Source organism: Micromesistius poutassou, assembly GCF_964030765.1.
Source record: "Micromesistius poutassou genome assembly, chromosome: 7".
NCBI lineage: Eukaryota > Metazoa > Chordata > Actinopteri > Gadiformes > Gadidae > Micromesistius > Micromesistius poutassou.
This window is the reverse complement of record NC_140277.1, coordinates 11,311,175-11,338,159: the sequence shown is the minus strand read 5'-3', so window position 1 is coordinate 11,338,159 and position 26,985 is coordinate 11,311,175. Positions and strand designations below refer to the sequence as shown.

The window sequence follows — 26,985 nt, the reverse complement described above, 5'->3', positions numbered from 1 at the left end:
GAATTGGTACAGACCGAGCGGAGTGGAGAACGCCGTTTTCTCTCGGGCTGCTGGAGACAACGGAATCTGCCAGTAGCCCTTCGTGCAGTCCAGGGTCGTGTAGTAGGTGGCCATGCCAAGCCGGTCCACAAGCTCGTCGATCCGAGGCATCGGGTAGGCGTCGAACTTAGACACCGCATTCACCCTACGGTAATCCACACAGAACCGGACAGACCCGTCCGGCTTTCCCACAAGCACGACGGGGCTGCACCAGTCGCTGTGGGACTCCTCGACGACGCCCAAGTCTAGCATTGCTGCCAATTCGCGCCGTACCACGTCTTGCTTGTGTACGGGCAGCCTGTAGGGGCGTGTCCGCACCGTTAACCCCGGTTGCGTCTCGATGTCATGAGTTATTAACGGGGTGCGACCGGGCAGGGGCGAAAAGACGTCGGCGAACTGGAGCTGTAGAGAGACCACGTCCGCCGCCTGACTCTCCGACAGATCCTCTCCTCGGCCGACCGGAGGGATGGGCCCCGGGGCAGGGACTTCCGGTCCAAGCTCCTCTCCCTCCGGTAGCGTCGTGGCGAATGCGACCGGGACCACATCATTCCACCTTTTCAGGAGGTTGATGTGGTAGATCTGTCGGGCGTCGCCCCTGTCCGACCGCACTACCTCGTAATCCACGTCCCCGACTCGCCGTGTGACCACAAAGGGACCTTGCCACTTCGCGAGTAATTTGGTGCTAGAGGTGGGCAACAGAACAAGGACCTTGTCCCCCGGCGTGAGATCGCGTAATCTAGTCCCTCTGTCGTACAGGCGTTTCTGATTCTCCTGGGCTTGGCGCAAATGCTCACGTGACATTACCCCGAGTGAGTGGAGCTTTGCACGCAAGTCCATGACGTACTGGATTTCGCTTTTGCTGTCGCTGGACCCCTCCTCCCAGTTTTCTTTAATGAGGTCCAGGACGCCCCTGGGCCTGCGCCCATAGAGCAACTCAAACGGGGAAAACCCTGTGGAAGCCTGAGGCACTTCCCGCACCGCAAACAACAGAGGGTCTAGCCATTGATGCCAATTTCGAGCATCCTCCAGTACAAACTTCCGGATCATGGACTTTAACGTCCGGTTAAACCTCTCACACAAGCCGTCTGTGGCTGGGTGATAGACGCTCGTGCGGATGGCCTTGACCTTCAACAACCCGTAAAGTTCCTTGATCGTGCGTGACATGAAATTGGTGCCCTGGTCAGTGAGAATCTCCTTTGGGATTCCCACCCGCGATATGACGTGAAACAACGCCTGCGCAACACTCCTCGCGGAGATATTGCGCAACGGAATTGCTTCCGGGTATCGGGTTGCGTAGTCGATCAGGACTAACACAAATCGATACCCTTGTGCGGAACGTTCTAATGGCCCGATAATGTCCATGCCCACGCGATCGAATGGGACCTCCACCAGGGGAAGGGGCCGCAAGGGAGCCCTGGGGATGGCCGGGGGATTCACCAACTGGCACTCGGGGCAGGAGGCGCACCAGCGGCGCACTTCCGCCCGAATTCCCGGCCAATAGAACCGAGCCATTATCCGGTTCAGTGTTTTGTCGTACCCCAAATGGCCCGCCATTGGGTTGTAATGCGCCGCCTGGAAAATCATTTCCCGGCGGCTCCTGGGTACCAGCAACTGGGTAACAACCTCCTCACTCTGGGTGTCACGACTCACCCGATAAAGCCTGTCCCTAATCACCACAAAGTGTGGGTAAGTCAGCACTGCGTCTGGCTGTACCCGAAGACCATCAATGGAAATCACTTGGTCGAAGGCGGAGCGTAGAGTAGCGTCACGAGACTGCTCAAGGGGGAAATCGTCCACCGGTGGGAATGTCGACGTTCGGCCCTCGGGCTGAGAACCTCCCGCCTCCTCCCCCGATCCCTGAGCAGCGTCGGACACCCTCGCATCGGCGCAGAACACAGCACATGACTTACATGTCCCTATCTGTCGTGTCCGTACCCCCGCACTCTCGCTAACTGCCCCTGGAAACCCAGCCCAATCTATCCCTAGAATCAGGGGGTACGTGAGGCTCGGACTAACCGCCGCCTTGACCCTATGCGTTTTTCCCCCATAACGAATTTCGATAGGGACCAAGGGATACGTGTGAACATCCCCGTGTATGCACCTCACCGAAACGCTCGACGCCTCGACCAATGCCTCGGACCGCACCAGGCGCTGATGGATCATGGTCTGCATACAGCCGGAATCCAACAGCGCCTGGTACGTACCCCGTTGTATCCTCACCGGGATACGGTACGCCTCGCCGGGACCGTAGGGAGGGATCGGGGCGCCGGTGACACGGACAACCTGGCCCACCTCCATCATCGGGCAGTCCCTCCGAAGGTGTCCCGGCTGTCCGCACCGCCAACACCCCTCCCTTGCCGTCTGAGGGCCCGCCTGCGGGATGGGGGGGGAAGGTGATTCATGTGCCTGCTCTGGAGTGGGCCCCCCCCCCCACCTCGCTCTTGGTAGCGGGGTGGGTTTGTACCCCCGCAGGGCCGCCGCACCGGTCCGCGGGCTCGGAGTTGGTGCTGGTGGTCTTCTGTCGGTCGAGGGGGGAATCAGGTGGCCCTCCGCGATTTTGACGGCCGCCGAGAGGCTCTCGGGCCGGTGGTACCGGACCCAGGTGGATGTTCTGGCTGGGAGCCCCTCGACGAACCTCTCGAGGGCCACCTGCTCCACGATCTCCTCGGGGTTGTTCCTCTCCGGGGCCAACCACCTCCTCGCCTGGTCCCGCAGCTGCTGGGCGTAGGTGAAGGGGCGATCGCCTTCTGAAAAGGTGAGGGCCCGGAACCGGCGGCGATGTTCCTCCGGGTTCAGGCCTAGCCGGTCCCGGATGGCCTTGTCCACCGCCTCGTAGTCCCGCTGGGCCCCTGCTGGCAGACTGTGGGCCGCGAGCTGGGCCTCGCCCGTCAGGAGCGGCAGGAGGCGGTGAGCCCACTCCTGGCGTGGCCACCCGGAGACCTCGGCCACCCCCCGGAACGTCTCCAGGAAGGCCTCCGCGTCGTCGGTCTCGCCCATCTTGGGGACGTGGATGTGGCCCACCGCCCCCGCCGCTCTGGGTTCCCGATCGCGGTCGCTGGAGACGAGGAGCTCCTGGAGGACCGCCCGGTCGGCGGTCAAAGACTGGCCCAGCTCCAGGAGCACCTCGTTCTGCGCCTGCTGTAGCTGCGCCTGCCGTTCGGACATCTGCGTGAGATGCCCGAGTATCGCTGCCAATGGTGACTGCTCCATAGCCGCACTCGCCCCACGTTGGGCGCCACTGTAGCGGGTTCAAGGAGTGGGCGGACACAGGCTTGGCGTTTTGAACACGCGGTTCGCTTTATTGCTCAAAAAGCGAACAACAAGTAAATCATAGAACGCACGAAAAGTGCACAGTAGGGTCCACAAACACTGTGGCCAGGCTCTCTGCCCTTTCTCCCCTGTCGATCTGTCCACGTGCGCGTCTGCCGCTCTCTGTGTTCTCTCCCCTACTGAAAGGCAAAGCAGGCACATAAATACACACTTCCTGATTGGGTCTGATTGCGGACACCTGTCGGCAATCAGACCCAATCGCCCCAGCCGACCTGGTGCTCCATACTCCCCCTACCGGCCAGACTCCGCCCCCCTCCACACTATTCAATTAATGGATTGCCCCAGATAGTTGTGGAGCTAGTACTGAATGTTTACAGTGTAAATCACAAGATTGAAAAGGCACTATACCAAATGTTTGGTAATTTAGTTTGTATTAAAACAACACTGATTGTTGAACATTGATTCAACAATCAATTCACAATTATGTGAATCTGTATTTAGTTGTTCCTTAATGTGGCCAGTTGGACCATTGTCTGAAACATAGTCCTTTGTGGATCTTGGTTATTGATTTTGGTTCACTGTTTGCCATATTTATACTCTATAACTAGACCCTTGTTAGTAATGAGGCTGGCTGGATCTCATCTAGTGATTTCAATATTTTTGCGTGAATGTCATTCACATAAAAAGGAACACATACTGGAGTATCATTTGAATCACTATGTTTAGTCATTGAGCATGTTCAATCTGACATGTTCAGATACATGTGATGAGCGAGCCAGCCGTCATAGGTATGTTGCTCAGTGAAATTGGATTTGTAACCATGAACGTTTTGGGTTTAACCTAACCATAACCTTCTCTAGACTACCCCACCCCCTTAAAAATGACAGGAGCTGGCTTATGTTGTATGAAGCATAAGCCAGTTTCAACAGATATTATAATAATGTAGCAGATATATCAACTGTACAACTATATAATAACAACATGATTCTTCCTGGAGCATACACTATTGCCAGAGGATAACCTCCTATGACTATTCACCACTGCTCAATAACCAATCAATAACCAATCAATAACCATTCAATGTATTTGTTTTTGTAAAAATAAACTGATTTAAAACTACTGTTGGTTGTGTCAATACATGCAATTATTATTGAATGTTAGATTGGATTAATTGAGTTGATTGATGATGAATTCATCAATCTACGTGAATGCATCAATATTTGTATCCATTTATTGCCTTAATAACCAAATGTTTGTGTGCAAAAATATTTTTTTCCCAGAGAAAGAGAAAGAAAGAGTAGGAGGGAGAGGGAGGGAAAGAGAGCTATTGCTGTAGAGCAAGATGATCAAAAGATAGGGAGGGTGTGTAAGGGAGAGATCAAATGATGGATGGCAAATGTGAACAAAGGGTATTTAAAAAAAATAAAAGCCATTTTACTCTAGTGCCGGTCGGTTTCTTGTTCCTTAATAATTGTATTAAAATGAAACCCCTTTGAATGATAGAACAACGAAACCAAATAGGCACTTTGCATTTTATGATCAAAGATTAACTACAAGTTAAAACATCAAACCTTGCGGTCATAACCGCGGCAGATAATGAATTAGTTGTCGGCTCTTGTTTGGTAACCTTAACAAGCTGATGAGACTGGATGATGAGACCAGGTCGCTTCCCGCTGCTTTTATTCAGAGAACCTTACGCCCCCCCCCTCTGTCACAGAGCGCCGCCGTGTACTCACACATCCTCTGATCATCACCCTGCCACGTGGGGAAAGAAATAACACACGCATACCGCTGAAGTAGCAAAGAGTGTTGTGATGTGTGGGCACGCAGGACTGAGATGTGACGACGAGACACACCAGTTCTGCTCTGAGATCTGCTCCTGTGGACCAACAAAACAAGTAGACCCTGATTCAACGTCCAATCCACCGAAACATCTGTCTGCACAACGATTCTGGTGAGGCCGGACACGCCGGGCCTTTGATATCATTGAGATGTTATGAAGGGGCTGCAATCTCCAGCCACCTTTGATGAAGAACACCTTATCACGCTCCGGTCGGAAGTGTGAGACAGGCGGGGCGGTGGATTAAGGAAAAGGAATAGCACTGCTGTGTTGTCCCGTCAGGATCTCACACTATGTCTGAAAGGTTGTGGTGGACAGCTTAAGTGAAGGACCTTCTAAGCCTTGCTCTGGCCTGAACCGGTATCAATGCTGCAGCACAATGTCCTGAGTACAAGCTAAGCAGCAGTGGGAGGGATTGCCACACTTTCCACTGTTTTCCCTTGTGCATCTGTGGTGATTGTAGCCTTGTCTGAGGGGGCTGACACTGGAGCGGGAGCTGTCCTTGGTGCTGAGCAATGGCTGGTGAAACTTCTCAATACATGTCAGGATTAACGCCCACACATACACCCCCCCCACACACACACACACAGCTTCTGGTGTAACTTTAACATATGTCAATGTGTCAATGCAATGAGGGGCCGCCGTCAGATGGGGCCCCAGGCCTTCACCCCTCCGTCTCAAGGGCACTGGGTGTAAGCTATACGCTGGACAGCGCCTGACGATGGGATCCGCAGAATCCCAGCTCCCAGCTTAAGATCATCCATTAAAATGGTGGGAAAATGGGTGAATCCTCAAGGGCTTTGAGAGGAGATCTATCTCCCGGTGGTCCAAGGTCACCTTGCTGCCTTGAGAGCCCCCCCCCCCCTCCTCCCCCTCCCCATCCCCTGTGCACCTCTTATTTTAAACACCAATCAATCCCCTTGAAGAGACAATGGGGGATACGTTCCACTGGTTAATACACTACCACTGCTTTGTCGTCAGCAATTAATAGAGGTTCATTCGACAGCCTTGTTCATGCCCAACATGATTTATAGACCAAAGACACCTGGTACTCTCATGTTGTCCAATTATGTGTATGTTTTTTACACTCTCTATGGATAGTACGTGTTCTATTTTGCTGTCCATTAAATGATTGCAGCATCTGTTGTTGTTTAATGAACATGGGGGATAAAAGGCAACCTATTTGCTCCATAGAGGTGATGGGTGTGCTGTGAACGCACCACAGGGAGTTCTTTATTATCTCACAAATGAGCATTTACCCCTGCGACTCTCATTGTAAAAGACATTTTACAACGTCCATGACATGCAGAGGCTTTGGCAGTGTCTTTAATGGTAAACATCAAATGCCTTTACCATTAAATATGAAATGAGAACACTTGTTTTTCTTTGTTCTTAATAAAAGTGGCTAAACTGCCAGGTGGCTTCGAGACAAATTTCATGTGCGACACACATGTGAATCCATAAAGTTAGAAAAATCTGCAGGCTTTATGAAAAATGCATAACTCTCTGTGTTTTCCAGTGTTTCCTGTGTTTTCTCTGTGTTCCACTGCCCACTAGTATTTTGATTTCTGCCAGACATACACGGACAAACAGACGCCTGCCTTCAGTGCCATAGACTCTGTTGTCCAAAAATAAATCATGTCCCAGTGCCACTCCCTTGCTTTGATCAGAATGATCCATCAGTATGTTCATCTAGTTTGTGATATGATATACCCCGGACTCACTATGTAGAGCATGGTGGATTCTTTGAGAAGTGCTATCCTAAAACATGTGACGTGTAAAGCTTTCGCAAAGCAGATTTAAGAAGGGTGCTATGTATTTAGGATTTGCTCACTTTCTCCGCCCTAACATGGATGTTTTATAGAAATGTTCAGAAATCCTCTAACAGAACTGTGAATCACCTCTGTGATGACAATTCTGTGACGCAGCACGTCCTGATTGTAAGAGTTGATATTACATATATAAATACAGCGATAGCAACTGGAACACTTTCCCATTCAATCAGAACACCGTAGTCTTCATGAAATATCCCATATGGATTAGCATCGGCTCATCCTTCATTTAAAAAAAAAAAAAAGAAAACAACCAAACAACCAACCTTGTTGACCCCCTTCGCAACGCACAGTTAAATCCCAGATCACAGCAGCCAGCCATAAAAGCATTAGCTTGGTCTCCACTCCAGGGATGAGCAGGGCTTTAATGACCAGGGCTTTGACCTGATGGGCGATCACGACACGCACCTGTACCAGGCAGGCAGACAGGCAGGACTATGTTGAGTACTGTTGTATTTAAACGCTGTGCAGCAGACAGCTGGGGGGCAAGAGCGGGGGAGGGGGGGGTTCAGGTGTTCCTGCTGGAAATGGGATTAGAATCAGACGTGAAGTCGTGTGAGAGGGAGATTAATCACATGTGATCTTGTCACCATAAAGAATTAGAGTAGAGGGAGCCGGGGGGGGGGCGATGGCCGGCCTTGAAGGTGATGCCATCTCTGGTGCAGACCTGCCCCTTTACTACCATAGGCATAAATACTAAGAGCCTGGGGACGGGTAGAGGGGGTACTGAGCTTCAACGTCTTTAAGGAGACTGATGAGGACACAACAGACCCAAGGGAAAATATTTTGCAGCTATATATTCAAGCTGATTATTCACAAAAGCACGTACGTGTGGAATGCAGATATTGCTAAGGTTATCAATGCGGGCAGATGTCTGCCTTTATGTCCCGTGAAGACCTTGATGCTGTAATGGCCTGTGTAAATCATTTGAGGAAAGAATCTGCCTCGCTCAATGGACATGGGCTCCTGCTGTACTGTAGGGAAATATTGGAGGAGGAAAACACTGACTTTGACTTTAATGAGGGCTTTAATCATGCACCCCACTCAAGAACTCTTGTGTTGGAGAATCTAGATGAAATGTATTGCTATAATATGAGTATAGGGTCACTTGGAGTCCATGGGTTATAAGTATCTACATTGTTGTTGGCTCTTTTGCTATCCCAGGGCCAGCATCCGCTCCTGTTTGAATGGTTTCCATCCTCTCTCACACACAGTTAGCTCTCTGGAAGTGAATCCCGGTGCGCTATACTATACCCTCAAAGGAGGCGGAGAGGTGAGGCCCCGAGACAGAGGCCTGTCGTGCTCCATCCATCAGAAACACCCTGGCAGACGGTGCCTCTGGATGTCAAATATTCCTCTGGGACACCTCAGCTCAGAATTTTTTAATTTGCATTGACCCCGTTGGAGAGGACAATGGGTCCAGAATAGAACGCGCTGCGGTGAAGCGCAAAACGAGAGCGGACAGGAGCACTTAAGAAGGAAGCAATGGAGGGAATGTTTTGAATGTTTTTTCTAGGCTGTATAAGTGTGTTATATAGCAATTTACCAGTAATGTCATTAGTTAAACACTGAATTGATGTTCACGCTGATATTTTACAACTTCCAGGCACAATCCATCGTTTTTATTTCTCTATATACACCTCATGTGATGAAAAAACGATCAAATAGATCATGCAAGCCAATAAAAATGCATTACAAATATGATGTAATCCATTTTAACACACACAGTCGTTATCAAAAGTTGTTCTTTCGCACAATGCTCGCATGTTCTCTTTCAAATATGTTCAAAGGACAGGAAAGGAGGCATACAGCTTTTGAGAAAATCAGCCTGGTCCGTGCGTCATTGCGCACGCCGCTGCCGCGCGCGCCCCAATAGTAGTTAATCAGAGATCGCTGACGGAGCACAACCAGTTGTTTATTTGCAGGCAGAAGTGCGCGCGCGAATCAGCAGGTGCCGTCGCCGTCCAAAGCTGATTTCAGTCTAGCCCTAAAAGACTGTTATGTTCAGTGCGAAAATATGTTTCGGATCCCTATTTCTTGGATACGATTGGATATATGAGGTGCGCTCGGTCATCTGCCGTTACAGGTATTATTCAACTTCATTTAATATGTTTTTTTTTTTCGCGTTGTTGCATATTCTCCATTAAAATTATATAAACTCGGGTGTTATTGTTGACAACTGTCGACAATAACACTCGAGTTCTTACGAGAGCGTCTGGACGAGGCGCTTTGGCGCGTTTGTTCTCATGCGCACATCCGAGTTCACGCTTTCTATATCAAATTTTTCAACTTTATTTCGACTTTATTTTCGAAAAAAAAGTAAACATTCGTCTCCTCTCCCTGTGTATCTCTGGAGTCGTCTCGTGTGTTAATGTGATGTGTTTCCTTTAAGGCTTATTAGTTTGGGGCGCGCGACCTGCCTGTTTGGCGCTTTAAAATAGGTAGGCCTACATTCATCTTTACTTTAGGCTGCCAATCTAACGAATCGTGCTGGAATTGTTGTGGTTTAAACTGTGTCTAGCTTTAGATTGGCTATCCTCCTTTGAGAAATCTTCGGATGCATTTTGATCCTGCGCAGTTATCAGCCAAGTGAAAAATGATTTTATTGTTGCCAAAGCAACCCTTCATTAAGGCACATGGGGCAGATGGATCACTGGCAGCGTGGAGAAGACTGGCCGATCCCGATTCAAGCCTGTCTGTTGTTGTTAGTAGTTAAATGTTTTATAATGTTACACCTATATTACACCGATTGTTACACCGATTCATGAAATACAAATATATATCCATACTTGACAGCAGTGACAGCAGCTTATCACGTGCATTTTTGTTTCCCCATTGACATATTTTGACCACCGTATATAATTCGTACTCCAGTTGAAATTGACTGTATTTATGGGATAATTAATAAAGCACAACTTCCTTTCGCTCAGGTAAACCATCTCAGTAATGTACATGTTTGGTACCCTTCCCAAAAAGCCTCCAGATTGCAATGGTTGTGTTTGTACCCCATACATTGTTATGATATATATTTATATATTATACATTCAGTAAAGAATAAATGTCGTACACTCATTTTAAAAAAACAATCCTGAATTCTGCTTTTTGCTCTATGACTGATGTGGACACGAGACCATGTGACAGTGCAGAGCTCTTTGCTGATAAGGACTGCTTGTGGCTGGCAGTGAGAGCTGGATGGATGAGAGCCCCACTAGAGAAGGGTCTTGTGTTATTGAGGCTAATGGAGGGTGCGATGTGTACTGACAGTCATGGTAAGGGCATATAGAATCCCTTTCTTCCAAATGTGCGATGCATTTCACATATGCTACTTCTTATTTGTGTCATTGCATTAAAGCTTGCTTCCCTATAGGCTACATTTCACGTATTGCCAATTGCCAATTACTTGTGTGAGTGTGTGTGCATGTGTGCATTTGTGTGTGTGGGTTCTGTTTGGGGGTGGTAAGGGAGGGTTCTATTGTAGCCATCCTATCGTCTCCTGCTCCCCATGCTACAGAATGCTGCCCCATGCGTCTAAGTGGCGCATGTGTCTGGCATTGGGAGATATCATCTGTTAGCATGAAGTTTCGTGGCAACTGTCCATTCTCTGGATGTCAGAGAGTGTGTCCAGATGCCTCTTCAGTCTTCAGATCAGCTGGTCTCCCCCAGGCCTGACATCACCAGGTTGCTGTGTGAGTGGTGAGGAGCTGAGGACCCTGGGAAGGGGGTGCTGGAGGAGTCAGCCGGGTCGGAGTGGAGGTTGACGTGCGCTCAACCAAATCACACTCACGCCACAGTACCAAACTGACTCTGATATGGTATGAATGGTACGAAGAGAAGCTTTTGAAAAGTCAGCCATCCATGTGTTTTGCACTCTCCGTCGTTTGTTCTCTGTTCGCTTTAATCGTCTCGTTCTCTTCCACATGAAGTCGTTGGTGAATTGCATCGTGACAACCGCCATCTCCATCCTCATTCAAAATGATTAAGGACAGTGGGTTTGAATCTGTTCTCTAGCATTGCTCCTCTTCTTTCATCTCCCAGTTTAATGAACACTGGCATCGCCATACCATTCACAAGGGTTGTCTTCATTGGTTGTCTTCATTACTAGCTAGGTCCTTACTAGCAGTTCCTTATATGTCTGGGAGTCATGCTAACCTCTCTCAGGGTCTCTAGCTCTTGTTGCCCACAGAAAAAAAGTACTTAAAGTAGTTCAAAAGACCAACACAAAACAGGAGTTTTATTTTCGAAAAAAGTCCTTTAGTATAGATCAAGTAAATGTATCAAAGAGTACTTGCTGTCTTCTAGAAGTAAACATACTTACTTATTCACCACAATTACAAATTGTGTACAGTTCTAGAGTGGAACTACTGAAATAATTTGCACCTTCTGTGATGGTTGGTTACAGCAGAAATCATAACACTGTTCCGAGTAAAGTAAAGGTTCTAAAAATGCACCACGGATTACTGCAAGGATTCTGGCAACTTGCCGAAAGCCTTCAGGCATGCTTTTCTATTAGTTGAAGTTTAATTTGACAGCTCACTATAATTACTGTCATTGCCATGGTAATTAATACAAACCAAATGCAATGCCCATGTTTTTAATTTCTTAAGATTTACTGCGTCCATGTGGAATATAGCAACAAAGGTTCCATGCATACAACTCTCAGTAGGGCTGCTAGACATGGAATTTAAAACCAAGCCACAGATGACAGCCTATTTGGGGCAGGACTAGGTGTGTGAGTGTGTGTGCATGTCTGTGTGTGTCTGTGTGTGTGCGAGAGGTGGTGCCACTGTAGAGCCGTAACTGATGCTGCCATCTGCTGCACAGTACAGTCAGAATAGAGAAGGGGGGAGGAAAGCAATATAGGAAAGAATTGATTTAGTGAAAGATGCAACTCTGCCATGTCTTGTTTCATATGTATGGATGCTGCCCTTTTCAACTCGGGTTAACATACTGTATACTAAATCTGCAGCAGAAGAGCCACCGCTGCAGCTGCAAAAAATACGATTTACACGCCTCCCTTTTGAAAGTCCACCGCCTGCAGCTACAAATCCCCCCCCCCCCCATCCTCCACACCCCTCTTTCCTCCTATGTCCAATGGTGGTCAGCGGTGCCCCCCCCCCTCCATCACCTCCAGGCTCCACCCTTGAAGCCTGTGTGTGTGCTGTGTTTGACCGACACAGACGGTGGAAGGGGAACCCGGCAGCCGGGGAAGGGAGATAACTGGTTGGTGCCTGGCAGGCTTCTTAAACAAAGCTCCGCCCACAGCCAGGAGAAAGGAAGTGTCAGAGGGAGTTAATGCTGCACTTGGCTGCCTGGAATATGAGCCCTGGACAAAAGGATGTGGTGGCCTGTACTGTGTAATGATCGACCGTTTCTTCTTCTAGTACAGCTAGGTCTACTATGTGTGCATAAAAATGTACACGTATATGTGTACTTAAATGTGTGCTTGAACTTGATGGTGTACCTGTATCTGTAGTTGTACTTGAGTACAACTGTACTTGTATTTTGAGAAATGTGGAAATACTTTGTGGAAATCAGTGAGAAAAACAACCCTGTTTTCTTGCTTGTATGTGTGAATAACATAACCTAGAGGGATGTTTGCAGGAAAGGCCCATAGCCCGAAGTGTGTGTGTGTGTGTGTGTGTGTGTGTGTGTGTGTGTGTGTGTGTGTGTGTGTGTGCGTGTGTTTGTGTGTGTGTGTGTGTGTGTGTGTGTGAGGAAGACAGTCAGAGGGAAAGAGTATGCAGGAGCAACTGCATGCCGTGTATTGGGTTTAAGACCATCACATCCAGTTCCACTTGATCCTTTAAAAATCTTTAAATAAGCTACGCAAAAAGCTCCAAAGCGAAATGACTCACTAAATACATTTCCCTGCGTTCATATAACCAGTCTTGGTTATTCCCGTGTGGGAAAAGGTAAGAGAAGTGGACGGGCTCTCCACACATCAAAGCATTGAGGATCCAGGGGAGTCGGCTCCCAGCTCAACCCACCAACTGTGACTCATAATATGGGGGAAGCTTCAGCAAATTGGGCTGTTTCCTGCAACCATCCACAGCTAATGGTTCCGTTGAGTATTTCTCTAGTTTCCATGTGTATTTTACACATTTCAGAGCTGTACACCACTCAAGCGGTTGTCTGGAATTGCATCATTAAAACAGATGCTTGTGTTTCGCGTTTGACTGAAACAGTGTGAGCATTTGAGGTGAAACACTGCAAATAAGGGCATCTGCGGAGGAGGAGGAGGAGTTCAAGGAGGGGATTCTGATGTAACCAATGGATGTGGGAGCCAATAGAGAGAGGAACATTGTTCATGCATTGGGAATTTGAAATCAGCCAGAGGCCAATCCAATAAAATCCAATAATAACGGTCCTTGAACTGTCACAGTCTTGCCTGGGGGACCCGCCCACTTACCCCCTTGGCCCCTCGAGATTCACACACACATGCAGACATGTATGTATATAGTGATACTACACGGTAGTGGATACAGAGGATGGAGTGATTTGGAGGAGTCAAAAAAAGGAATGGTCAGAGGTTGCAGATGCATTCATAAGGAGTAGCCCGAAGCTAGAGCAATTTCTCCTTTTAAATTCATTACTCATGTTGTCTCTCTTTCTGAAATGAAATCCTCAGATTGGTAACGTAGTGGAAAGCACACAAGTACAGATGAGAGAGCCACAACATTTACTCCAGACACTATTCAGATGCTGCTTTTGCAGTACGTGTATCTCCAAAAATAGCAACAACGCAACTATAATATTAATGCTGAAACTTTCAGCATTAATATATGAATATCTTTGTTGTAAGCAAACCAGCAGTAAACATTAAACATATAATCATTGAATATGGCCTGCTCCCCGACATGGTCTGCTAGACATTTCACCCTCAGCTTCTATGGCTGAATTCATCTTAAAAGAGGTGGTGGGGAAAAGACACGAGGAAGGTCTATAGGGAGATACAACAAAAGCCTCCCACTCTCGCTCGCTCTCTGTCGCAAGCACCCTTGTTCCCTGAAGAAGCCTTAAACTGCAATACATTTTATTGCTTTTTTTCTTTCTCGCTAAGACCCCAGCCTAGCAGTGGAGTTAAGAGAGTCAGTCATTATGAGGAGACCATTACGCTGTGGAAAGAAGGCCCTGCAGCTCATGTCAACTTGCTTACCCTTCTGGTTGTCGAGAGCAAGCCCAAAGTGATCCCTGTGTGTGTGTGTGTGTGTGTGTGTGTGTGTGTGTGTGTGTGTGTGTGTGTGTGTGTGTGTGTGTGTGTGTGTGTGTGTGTGTGTGTGTGTGTGTGTGTGTGTGTGTGTGTGTGTGTGTGTGCGTGCGTGCGTGCGTGTGTGCGCCAACATAGCCAGGTGGTAGCTGAACCAACCTGGATAATAGATATGAGCACCAGAGTTATAAAATATTCGTGGAATCATTAATTGTTTCAGGACAAACAACATTGGCCATCTGTGAGAGCCCATCAGCTAAATTTCTGTTTGAATGAAGCACCTGAATAATTAAGGCTTAAGATGTCTTTCTTTCGGTTCCCCGGGGTTCTGAGATGCTGTCCCGACTCTTTCTATTCCAATCAGAGATGAAAGCAAGTCCATCCTACCTGGTTTGCCTCTGAAACCCCCTGTGAACAGCAGCCCCAGGTTCCCTGAGAACATCACCCAAATCCTCTATGCTCACAGCACCCTACTATTCTGTGTGCACAGCACCCCGCGGTGCTGCGTGTACCACAGCCAACGGTTCTCTGTGTACTGCACCATGGATTAATTTGCTCTGGAGCCCACTTTTCTACATGAACAGTACCCTAAGCTTCTCAATAACAGCACCTATGAATCGATGAAAGAAGTGTTGCTTATGGTATTGTTCTCTCTTATGTGTCTATTTCAGATAGACTTCACCCAGCACCACCAGCACCACCTCTGCTCCTCCAAGCATCATGACTCTGTCTGTGTCCGGAGGGACTCTGCTGTTCACTCTCCTCCTCATTAGCAGGTAAGACACATGGCTTACAGTGACTTATTGGGAAGTATTGTGTACAAGAACACAACACATACACAAAAACTGTTGGGATCCCTGTACTGGGAAAACAATCTCACCCGGTGGGGGACAGAGAGACAGAATGTTGTCTCATGCAACTGCGTGTGGGTTTTGAAGAAGCTAGTGGAAAAAAAAGAGTGTAGAAAATAGATACCAATCGAGAAATGCTCACACTGGCTCGAGTTATAACGATACGCAAGCCATCCATACTCCATAACAGGCCCTCTCCCTCCCACACACAGCACCCCCCCAGATACGCTCCAATTTGATTCAATTCACACCGGCGGTCTCACAGGGCTGCATGTGCCAGCCACCGCATCCAAACCGGCATAATAAACTCATTAGGGGTCATGTGGAGAGAAAAATAAGGCTATTTTCATTTCACATTTGTGTGTCAAGTAAGAAAACAAACCTCTCAACTTGGGGCCGGTTTCATGGATGGATTTTTGAAATGCCAAAAACCTATGGGTGATGCTCATCGCCCAAAAGGGAAGATAATATAATTGAACATCTCAGAATTGTTATGGAGGTACACCTGATATGTTGCGCAGTCCTGCTAAATCGGTCTGCCATATAGTATCAATGCTTGCCCAATGTATCTCTGTGATTCTGATCTTTACTGTTATTTAAACTCTTGCTTTGCATGAAAAGCGCTCTATTAATGAAGGTTAATTTGATTTGAAAGGGTAAGATCCATACTGGCATTCAGTTAAAGACGGCTCAGTCGTGTGGGATGCCAAATTAGCATTGTCAATTAAATTTCCATCCATCACTCTGTGATCTTGATTCCTTGGTGGCTCCTTTTGACCTCATAACTGGTTTGAACCAGTTTAATGCACTGTCACTACCTGATCATGCATGATGTCACCGTTTCACCTCCTCTTATACAGGAGTGGGAGACATTTAGGTCATCCATCTTGCACATAGCATGCCAAGTACCTAGACAAGCAATAAATGATGGCACTGACTACCCATTATGTACTGGACAAAAGAGCATGCATACTTTCATGTGACCTTGACGGCATTGCATGGCATTATCTGAGATGATTCATATCGGTCGTACTAGAGCCTGGGCCACATTTAAGCAATCTTACACAAGATGGCGTTCTTGAATGTCATTATCGCTTGCGCCGAGTTCCTACGGCTGTGCTTCAAGTACCACTCAGGCTTTCTGCCTGAGTTCATCGCCATTAGAAAGTAGTTCCTATAGTAATGATAGCCGACTCTTGGTCAGTTGAACGTTTTTATGGAAACTAGGCTCATGAAAGTAGTTTCGGTTAGTTAGCGTAGCGATACTTTCTGTAATTAGGCACAATCTTTTTGTCCGTTCTTTCACCAGGCATTTAAACATGCTTGAGAATGGGAATTGACCAATCGGAGTGCTTGCTTAAACTTGCGTGTTATTGAATGAGGTATTGAGGTCTATCAGAGGACCCTTGTAGGCTGTAAAACGCACGGTGCACTCCCTTGGAAAAAGCAGAGCGGGGTGCTGTGCCTTTTTACTGCTGCAGAGCGCAACCATGGACCATCTACATCTAAACCTACAGTGATGTTGGGCAGTATCTTTCTAGGCGCTCCGCCAAGAAAGCAAGATGCTCACGGCAAAACAACGGAAGGCCATCAGCAATGCAAAAGCAGCAAGCAAAACACTTAGTTCCCATCGCAAATAATGATACAATTACAGCCCCCCATAGCATCTAAAAAACCTTTCTTGTGATCAACCCCTAAAACGAGTCGAATACCTTGAGATGGATGGAAGTTACTGGAACAAGAGAAAGTGAGCTCAAGTCTCAGGGGGTAATATGGTCGCACCCAACCTAATAATGGACAATAGTTGTACATTAATCTGCACAAGAGCCAGGTCGGGGTCCATATAGAGGCGGCTCTTGTTCATGAGTCCCCCTGCTGTTGAAAGCCAAGGCGGAGAGTCTACCATGAGAGAACAACCCCAGCTCATTCAGCTCTCATGTTTCTGTGTCGCTCATACAAGAGACCCCCAGCACCGCGATGCATTCGACCTCTTTGCTTCTTCACAGTCAACAGAACAAAGCAAGGGGCTCATTCAAGTGCTAAGGGCCAAGGATCACAGATTGGTATGTCAAAATCATAGTGGCACAAAGAACAGTGTTTATATTAATCTCCTCTGCTGCAGTCAACCGTGGTGCTGTCTGGCATATAGTCTGATGACACTGAACGGTTTGATCGACCATAGGCAGGGTTCAAACACAACGCATTTCTTCATTTATTTATTGCATTTAAACCTTTCCAAACTTTTCATAAAACTGGATAGAGAACTTCACAATGCAAGAAAAAAGCCATTGTGGAAGTGAAACAAGCTATTTCAAAATACCATACTTAATGGAAATAGCCCAAGCACCAGAAAGTAAAAGTCGACTAATTAAAAATAAAGGAAACAAAATGTGTGTGCTCTGATAAATAATGTCCAACAGTAACAACATTCGCAACATATTTTTTTCTCATCTGAATGACTTTGAATTTAGTGTTTGAGTAAATAATCTAAAGTAATTGGCATATTTGCTATTTGCTCTGCATTAAAACATCAGACACACATTCATTCAGGGATCAGTTTATTGGGAAGTAGCCTAATATCCTCCAAGATATATACTGTGTCTGCTTGGATTTTTTTTTTAATCTGATTCGAACACATTTCACAGAGTTAACATGGTTAACTCCTAACCTTAGGGTCCAATCCTTGATACCCGATATCTAAATACTACTACTGCTGCTACTACCACTCATGGGCGTCACCATAATATAATTGGGGGGGGGGACATGTCCCCCCCACCCTTGAAAAAAAGTCATTTTGACCCCCCCACATTTGCCATCAAAAATATTAGTGCATGACTGGTCTACTAGTCCAGCGTTCTTTCCATCGCTTCACAATCAAATCCGTTCCACTTCATCAGTAGGGGGAATATCCATATAAATAGAAATCCACTCTTTTTCCTGTTTTTTTTTAACACACAAAGCAGCATCACGCACGCATTCAAAACACGCAGCCTACCGAAGCAAGCCCATGTTGAGAGTCAGATCAACGACAGCGACACGAGATGGACATAAGGACTTTTCTTTTTTTCGAAGAAGAGGAAAGTAAGTCAGAGTTGCCCAAGTTTTCCATTGAGTGGCCAAACAGCTAAATTGCGTTCTTCCATGGCCAAACACAGCCAGCTTTTCTGATAAGAATGTTAGGACCCTTATGAGACATTCTCTGGCATTAGCAATATTCAAAGTCACAAAGATCAAATATTCGTGCCTAATAGCCTACTTTGTTGTATAAAAAACCTAGCCTATATATCATCAAGACATGTAAACATTTTCAATGGCTGTTAAAATATATATATATATATATATATATATATATATATATATATATATATATATATATAAATAAATAAATAAATATATATATATATATATATATATATATATATATAAACAACATAATAGTAGTCAGTAATTGCAGACCATGCCAGCTCCAAGGAAAATCAATGAAAGAGGGAGATCATTTTAAATCTAAAAACATGGTAAAATGCACCAGAATGCGGGAAATTGCATCTACTTCTTTCAAATTTTTTCTGGGGGAGGACCCCCTGACCCCCCTTCAAAATATGTCCCCCCCACTCTCAAAAACCTGATGACGCCCTTGCTACCACTAGTACTACTACTACTTCTACTTCTACTACAACAACTACTACAACTACAGATGGTGTTTACGATAGCAATTGGAGATGCTCTGATTAATCGATCATGATCGGCCGAAATTGGCTAAAAATTGTGTGATCAGAGAACCCCAACAGCGCCAATCAAAAAAGCTGATCACTTTTTATTTCACAGGGTCACTGTTATGATGGCAAAGGAGGCAGTTTAATGTTACGTTTCATTTACGGAGAACTTGCATAGCTGCTGACGCAAAGGGTGTCCTTGTGCGTCTTCATTCGATTCAAGGGGTTTTCAACTCATTACAATGTAATCCCTCCACGGCGAACAGTGATAAGTGCGTAACCCTTACCCTAACTCTAACTCTAACCACTACTACCCTAACCCTAACCCTAAAGGCGGTACTTGACTCTACCATCCTACGAAAAAAAGATTTGCGGGAGCACTTTCCCCCTGCGTCGAATGAAGACGCACAAGGACACCTTTTGCGTCAGCAGTTGACGCCGAAACCCCTGGTGTTGATTTTTGATGAGCCTGAGCTCATCAAAAATGAGAATGCACGTAGGCACATTTTAGTACCGTAAAAACAGCAGTATGCGTGCAGGCACATTTCAGTATCGTATATGACAGTCATATTCTGCGGAGGCTTTGATGAACGCATTGAGCCACATGTTTCAGTCAGGGGGGGTTCAAAGAGAAAAAATAAAGAGTCCATTGGAACAGAAAATGGTGCTTGCCTGCTATCCAGATTATATATAAAATATATGGAATCTTCCATATATTTAATATATATTAATTATATAATAGATTCTCATTCCCCTGCCATTCTGTGATCGGCAGTGATCGGCAATCACATTTTTGGTGATCGGTGATTGGGCCCAAAAATGCTGATCGGAGCATCTCTAATAGCACTGATGATGATAATGCTAATAATACAACTTGAAGCTGAAGATATTCACATGTACAATGTAAAGAGTGTGACGTTAGTTCATCACCAAGCTTAAACTCAAAGCATAACATGTTGGATCCCCCACACATTGGTTGTTAGAGAGGAGGCTGATAAAACACTTTTGACAAGTTCATGCTTGAGGCTGAACGATTAAGTTTCTTCCCGCTCTGACAGAATTTGATCTGATACATGCGCAGTAACACAAATTATGTTATTGCTGCCTTTAATGAATAATTGAAAGACATAAAAGATTGAGGTCAAGTGGTGAAAAATTCATTATTTCGGAGTGAAATTATAAAGAGTTGTGCTACTGTACGTAATAAAATTGCTAACCCAAGACTGTTGTTTGACTTGATTTTAATGAGGCCAGTTCTCAAGAGAGCAGAAACCATATGAAATCCTCCAATCGTCCATCATGACATGATGACGTTTTTTGGTGTAGACACTGGTGGTTTTAGACAGATGGCATAGGCGACTGGCTTAGATTCATTTGTGTGTCTCCTACAGTTCCATCTTTTCTTTAAGTCAGGAATTTCAATTTTACACTGCAGAGCATTAGAATTAATTATGTATTAGCATTAACCATCGGTCTTCCATTTGGAACCGTGAAACCTCCATACGATACGTTCAGGGGAGTGTTCATGGCTGCTAGTCATGGTCCAATCAAAATAACCAAGAGCCAGAGTCTCTTTTCATGGTTATTTTATTTTTGCCTTTCTTTGCATAGCACTGCAGTGCAGTCCCATTGCTGTCTATTGAAGTCCTACCATAGCCTCAACCCAATTTCTTATATTTCTTTTGAAGAACCGATTCGCAATGTGAGCAGATGTGCAGCCGGGGCAATTTGGAAACAGAACCTCCATATTGTCTAATGTAAATATGATTTTTTCTGGTTCATGGTTCATTGAGTTGTGCAAAATACTACCACACTACCACAGGTTCCTTTTTACTAATCTATAGATTTGTTTTTCTTGTTGGCAGATTTCACGCTCTGTTCCAGTGGACTAATCTGAAAAAGGCTCCCACTTAATAATAAAGTGTTATTTTCTGTGCATTGCTTCTTGTTATATTTTTTGCATCATAATTAAAGGGATAGACAGCAGGATCTCAGTACGCAAATTAACCATTGCATTTCACAGAGGGAATAATGTTGTCAAAAATATCGATTTTTGGATTTTTTAAACTGTTCAATATTCATCTTCTGTAGTATCGGAAGTATCGATTCATCTTCTGTAGTATCGACTCTCGCAGTAGCTTGTGTGTCACACACTGCTCTGTGTGACGGTGCTAGCTACAAGTTAGCCAACACAGCTAGCGTGTCAAGTGCAGAGCCTCCGTGACCGGTTTGAGAAATAGAGATAGAAAACAGCATGAGTGCTGTTTAAAAGTACTTCGGTTTTGAGGCAAATTACCAAGGAAAGTCAAAAGACGAATGTATACTGAAATATGCGAAAAATATGGTTCTGTGTTTCATAACCATGAACATGCACAGCAATAGCGATCTTTTTCTCTAAATTTGGCCTACCCAAACTATACATCATATGAAAGCTGAGCCTCCACTCCACCTCCGCCTTCCAACAGTCCAAACCATATCACTCTGTGACTAAAAATCATTAAGTTATTTTTGTCCTCAATGTTTAGTTTGATTGCATAAAACCACCATAAACAGATAATCCAGTGTCTGGGCCACAATTGTGCAACTAAACATGGTGTTTACTAACCTGGCTATTGCCAGACCAAGCTCAATCGTAGATTGCACGTTGGTCTGGGGAAGCTGCTGTCATTTTCTTCAGCACAAGAGGTGTGATCAATGGGCGGAGTTAAATTTACTCTGTACGCAATTGGCCGCTTGCCGTCTCTTCCCTTTCGCCAATGTGTTAAACCACCCAATAGCGCGCCAGCTTGGTGATTTGCTCCCGCAAAAACGTATCGAAACTAGAAAGAAATGTATTGCTCTTCTCCAGACCCTTCTGCAGGGTGAACTCAAATCGCCGGCAGAATGGGCGGGGCTACCCAGTCTAGGTGTTTACATATCCAGTGGTCATATGGTGTATTTGTGAGTGTTTGGCTTGGTGTCATTCAATTATGTTTGCCATGAACTTTCAATAGAGGGGTCAAGTGTTAAAATTGTACTATGGGTTCTCAAGATATCTACCTGTTTGTGTCTCATATAGGGCTACCAACTAATAATGACCAACTGATCATTATATCAGGTGGAAATGTAATTTTCCACTTAACCTGTGTTGTAGCTTTATTCACTCTTACCAAGTAGTATCCATATATTGAATATTGCACTTGCACAACAATCTTTATTTTGACAACAAGATGACCTATTAAAACCCTTGCAGTTGTGGAGATAAACTCTGTTTACTTTGGGTATGTTATTTTCTGAAAAAAATTGAATTTTCCTTGTGGTATCGAATATCAATATTTTTCAAGGTATTGCATCGAAGTTAGAAAATCCAGTATTGTGACAACACTTAGAGAGATTTATAAATACTCGCCATATATCTGGTCAGAAAAATCTCGAAAAGTAAATGAATATAAATCTCAAAGTCAACTAATAAACTCTGTCTTGGAAGGTTGTCTCAGGATTATTGGGTGTGTTCTGAATTCCCACCCCCACACTGTTTTGTTTAGTTGGTTCCTCCTCAAAGTACAAAATGCAGTAGCTTCATTCAGCTTCATTAAGGTAATTGGTCACATAGGTCCACGCGACTTGTGTGACCTGATTGGCCGATTAGACTGGTTGACTGATTAGACTCCACCCATTAAATCGGCTTGAATGAATAGAAGGAAATCACTACACTGAAATGACATGAGATTGCAATGGATGTCATGGAACATCATTTTCTCATGCTTAATGCACACCAGGTTGACCCTTAGTAATTAGATTCGATTTATTCTGCTTCTGAATTCTGTGCTTATTTCCACACAATATAATGAGCTGTTATTGTTGTCACTCAATGTGTGCCTTCCTCACTACTTCTATCTGTGCTGAATCTATATTTTCCAAGCAGTTCTGTATAATTAGTTCTGTACTTAAGAAGATTGGTGAAGAAGTATAGACATCTCTGAAACGTTGACAGAAGTGGAAATAATGAATAACACACATTTTCAGTACAGCAGCAGCTGTGCTGAAAATAGTATGCCAATGAGGAGGAGGAGAATACCGTTTATATACTTAGACCTTAATTGGAAAACCTTTCAAGTTGTTTTGAGTTGAATAGACTGTAGACTATTGATTTGTCTACATTTAAATGACATGACAAACCAATTATTGAGTATCTTGCCCATATCACAGGAGGAATGAGCAAAACCCACAGTTAACTTCAAGAGTCCCATAAACTAAGCCACCAATCTGTTATGTTCCTTTCTGCCCTGTTCTATGGAAACAGACTAAAATATGAGTGAGTAGTCCTCTTTGCCTTTAAATACATGTTTGTTTTAAATATTCAACTTAATAGTATGGGGAGTATAAAAGGACTGAGGCACCAGACCAAAATCATGGTCGAGGTCTCAATCAAACAAAATGTTAGGATTTTAAAAGAGTATTATATAGGGAAGTTATTCTACAAATCTATATCCTTTGACTTCAGCTCGTCACCTGTTCATTGCCCTCATGGCATTTGCGTGTTTAGGTACCCGTGGGTTTTCAAAAGCAATTTAAAAGTGCTCTATTATATTCAGTGTGCCTCGACTCACCGCCTAGTTCCTTGCTTGTTATCGACTCATGCTGAAATGTATTTGTTTCAAAACTGTGACGACTATACAGTACTTCCTTCTGGTAGTCCATTAAGCATATTTCTAAAGTCAATGCTATGTTTTCACAGACGATTGAGGAGACAATCCAATTGTATATATTTTTGAGCGGTTGCTTTACATCTTGCCATAGTTTATTTTATATTTCCTGCAGCAGTATACAAACGAATTGTCAATAGTTTCCAAATCAAGGATTGCATACTATTTCTCTGTCATTTAAATATGTATTTTCTACCATGGATGGAATCCCATCGACAAAAGGAGCAGTACATTATTGCAGTGTTAGTAAGGGGACCCCATTCCATCCTTCATCCTCAAATCACATAGCAAAGCTGTCAATCACAACCCAGCTTCCATCCCATCCCTTCTGGGAGACAGTCTCCTGAGTGAATCTCTGTTTAGTCAAATGATTCACAGTATTAGTTCCACTGGTGAGGCATTACACTAAAATACTGTGTGTTCTAGAGGGGGTCTGCGTTGAGCTCTTGGCTCTTCCAAGGCCACTTTCAGACCCTCTGTGAGGCATGCATGCATATAGCACTCATCCCCTAACGGAACCCATGATAGACAAGTTTCAGTTATTGTTCCCTAAAAGACATATTTGGTTTGAGTCTTCAGCAGACAATGACATGTTTTATAAAAGACAGGAATTGGAACCCTAGCGGCAGCGTTTTTTGAAATCGTATTTCCCGTGTTAGACAGCTGTGGTTTGAGATGCGCTTTGAAATCAAATTGCCTAAGCCTTCAGATGTGTTTTCCTGATAGGACACTGCTACTGCCATGCCTCTGGTTAATGGTTCATGTCATGATAACGTCTGAAAGCGTAGGCAGTAACTGGATGGGTATCCAAATGCCAAAGAAATGTGTGATTGTGTGGCCTAAAGCTATGTAGCTTTGGACAGTTCCAACAAATTAATCTTTGCTCCAAATCCCATAAAAAGGTACTTATAATTATGTTCCTGGACTAATTAAATGGTTTGATGATAACCACTTCATACTAGTGCAATTCTAGAGTTTTCCACTCTCATCGCAGTGAATAGTGCAATGACAAAATAGGTGTATTGAATCGTTGCGACTATACATGTTACAATCGGCAACATGTTGCATGCCTGTTTGCTCTAGTGCTTATGGTATTCTATATAAAGGTTGCAGTAGTTTATGTTTCACACCTGGATGAACCTGATTTGCAGTGGTCACCCATGAGGCTAGTGAATTACATTTAATCGTCTTGTTGGCTTCATCAGATTGGTAAAGCTTCAGGTTTCTCCAATCGATTTCACAGTTGATTTCACCACACTCATTATTATGAGTATGGTACCTCTGATGAGAATCCAACACAACCAATGACCAAGACAGTAGTAACCATTCATCCTGCATCCTGCATCTAAAGGCAATTGGACTCCATGACAGTTCTCTTCGAATCATCCAACCAAATACCAATCACCACCATTAGGAAAATGTTGTCTGTTCTTTTGTAACGAGGCGCTCAGATGAGACCATCTTCATTGCCAACTTCAAAGCTAACGCAAATGACTCCTGGAAATCTGCCCTGTAAGAAGTTGCTTCTTCTTTCTTAAACTAAACCCAGGCATTTTAATATAATAATACTTCTGATCAGTGTCAATAAAAGGAAGGAATTCTCGTTATGTGAAGCGGTCTCCCTTAAAATAAGCCTGTTAGGGAGGCTGGGACCATATTGAATCAATCCCTGTTGTGAGCCCCAGCCCAGACTGCTGTGAGGGTGGAGACGGAGGCACACACAGGATCCATACCCGTCAGAGGTACAATTCTCTGGTGAGCGCTACTGGTCACTCTGTCACTTTGACATTTCCTAGATCCAATAACAGCACAGGGCGTCGATACTTTGCTCTGTTTGTTTGTCCAAATGAGTCCGTGCTGCTTGTTATTATTTCCTCAGGTGTGCTGCAGTTGTGAGTAGAATGATATATATTCTTGCTGGGCAAACACACACTGATATTGATTTACAATCCTGATTGTTATTCATTACAGTGTATAGATTACTTTTTGTCTGCAACTTTTTAAATGTGGCCACAGAATCTGGCTTTTTGTGTATGGATTCTGTCACCATGCCCACTTCACATTCTGTCGCTGCTTTGTCTAAGGGAAGGAGATTATCTGAACTAGCAACAAGTTATACAACATGCACAATCCTAAATATATATAGTTATTAACCTAGCCACTGCTGATTACATAGACAGATAGATATCTTACTTCTTATTGAAGCATAAGCTTCATCTAATTCTAATGTTCCACATGTATTAACTAATATGGTATATTAAGTGTTTATGTTGGAAGTATCTAGGAGCTACAGTGCTTTTGCAAATATTTTGATCTTAAAGATAAGGAGGCATTGCAGTTTTCTTCTGTGTTTTGAACTTAGCAGGAAAAGGCTGGCATTCCTTATTAATCTAAATAAATAAAATAGCACCCACACAAACACAAATTTGTGTTGTGTCTCAAATGTAGTCTAACTTGAGAAATGCTATGGAATGGAAGATGAAGACAATGTATAGGCATTAACCAGAGGCTTGTAAAGAAGTGTGGGAAGGTTTTCACGTGGAGGAACAACAGCGGCAAGGAGTGCAGTACATGTTTGGCCTCATAGTGTTTGCCTGTTTGCCTCCCTAAAGGCAACCTGTCACTCACAGCCTGTAGCCTGAATGCCTTCATGGTCCTCCTGAGAGAGAGGAGAGATGGGCTAGAAGGGAGGGTTGTGGACGAGAGAGAAAGAGAGCGGGTGAGGGGGAAGAGAGACAAGAAAGAGGGAGAGCGAGGAAATAAACAAATGTCATTGCATGTGTGCCAGAGCAGCAGCGGTTACCCTCCAATCCCATTTCACGGGTAGAAAAAAAAATAGTATTATCTGCAAAAGGCAGAATAGGAAACATTAAATGCGAGCTGACAGGTGCAGCAAGCATCCAGGGTGCAGCAAATATTACCAGCAACCTTACCTCAGCCTGTTCCTTCAGGACCAGGCGGAGGGAGGTGGGAGCGGGGGCATAAGGGAGCATCTTCTCCCTACCTCCCCCAGCCACCTGTCACTGAGGACCAGACGTATCCTCTCATCTTAGCCCTGGGCAGGTATTCATAAGTGTGTGTGGGCGATTGTTCTGGGCCTCCACGGAGGCCTCTTCAGCTCATGAGGGCATGCTGGAGCCTCAGCCCTCTTAATCAGCCCTCAGCCGGAAAGGTCCAGGCGTTTGTCTACAGGTTCTGACCCGTCTCTCCGCCGAAGGAAGACATCCAAGCGGTAGGACTGGCATCAAAGCGATTTTGTGTCTTATCTGGCGTGCATCTCCGTCTCGGACCTACTTAATTCCTCCCTTTGATGGAGACATCTGCATAGAAATGACCTTATTTCAATTCCGTATGCCGTTAAAGGTGCCAGAGCTCTTACATAACGTTATGTAAGTCTGTAGGTGTTCATTCCAAGAGTTCCTATCGTGCGAGACTCATATATCTTCATCCTGCATAACATGCATGCTGATGGGAGAAATATAATTCAATTACCCTGATTCGCCGAGCCAAACCCCCATATTTCCCCCCCCCATAAAAATGGATGCAGA

At 44.9% G+C, this 26,985-nt stretch overlaps 1 protein-coding gene and 1 pseudogene across 2 annotated transcripts in view; one reads left to right on the top strand and one right to left on the bottom strand.

Annotated features, from left to right (window-relative positions):
- Positions 1–2,336: 2,336 nt before the first annotated feature.
- LOC311350839 lies at positions 2,337–3,249 on the bottom strand (annotated as a pseudogene). Its single transcript has one exon. The product of its transcript is annotated as an uncharacterized misc_RNA (transcript).
- Positions 3,250–14,908: 11,659 nt separating this feature from the next.
- Positions 14,909–26,985, top strand: part of LOC311350655 (gamma-aminobutyric acid receptor subunit pi) — a gene marked incomplete at both ends in the record, with an annotated part of 28,965 nt that continues 16,888 nt past the window's right edge. Inside the window, one exon of the mRNA XM_084470717.1 lies at positions 14,909–14,964. Within this exon, the coding sequence (XP_084326843.1) occupies positions 14,909–14,964 (56 nt within the window). The remainder of the gene's footprint in view (positions 14,965–26,985) is intronic.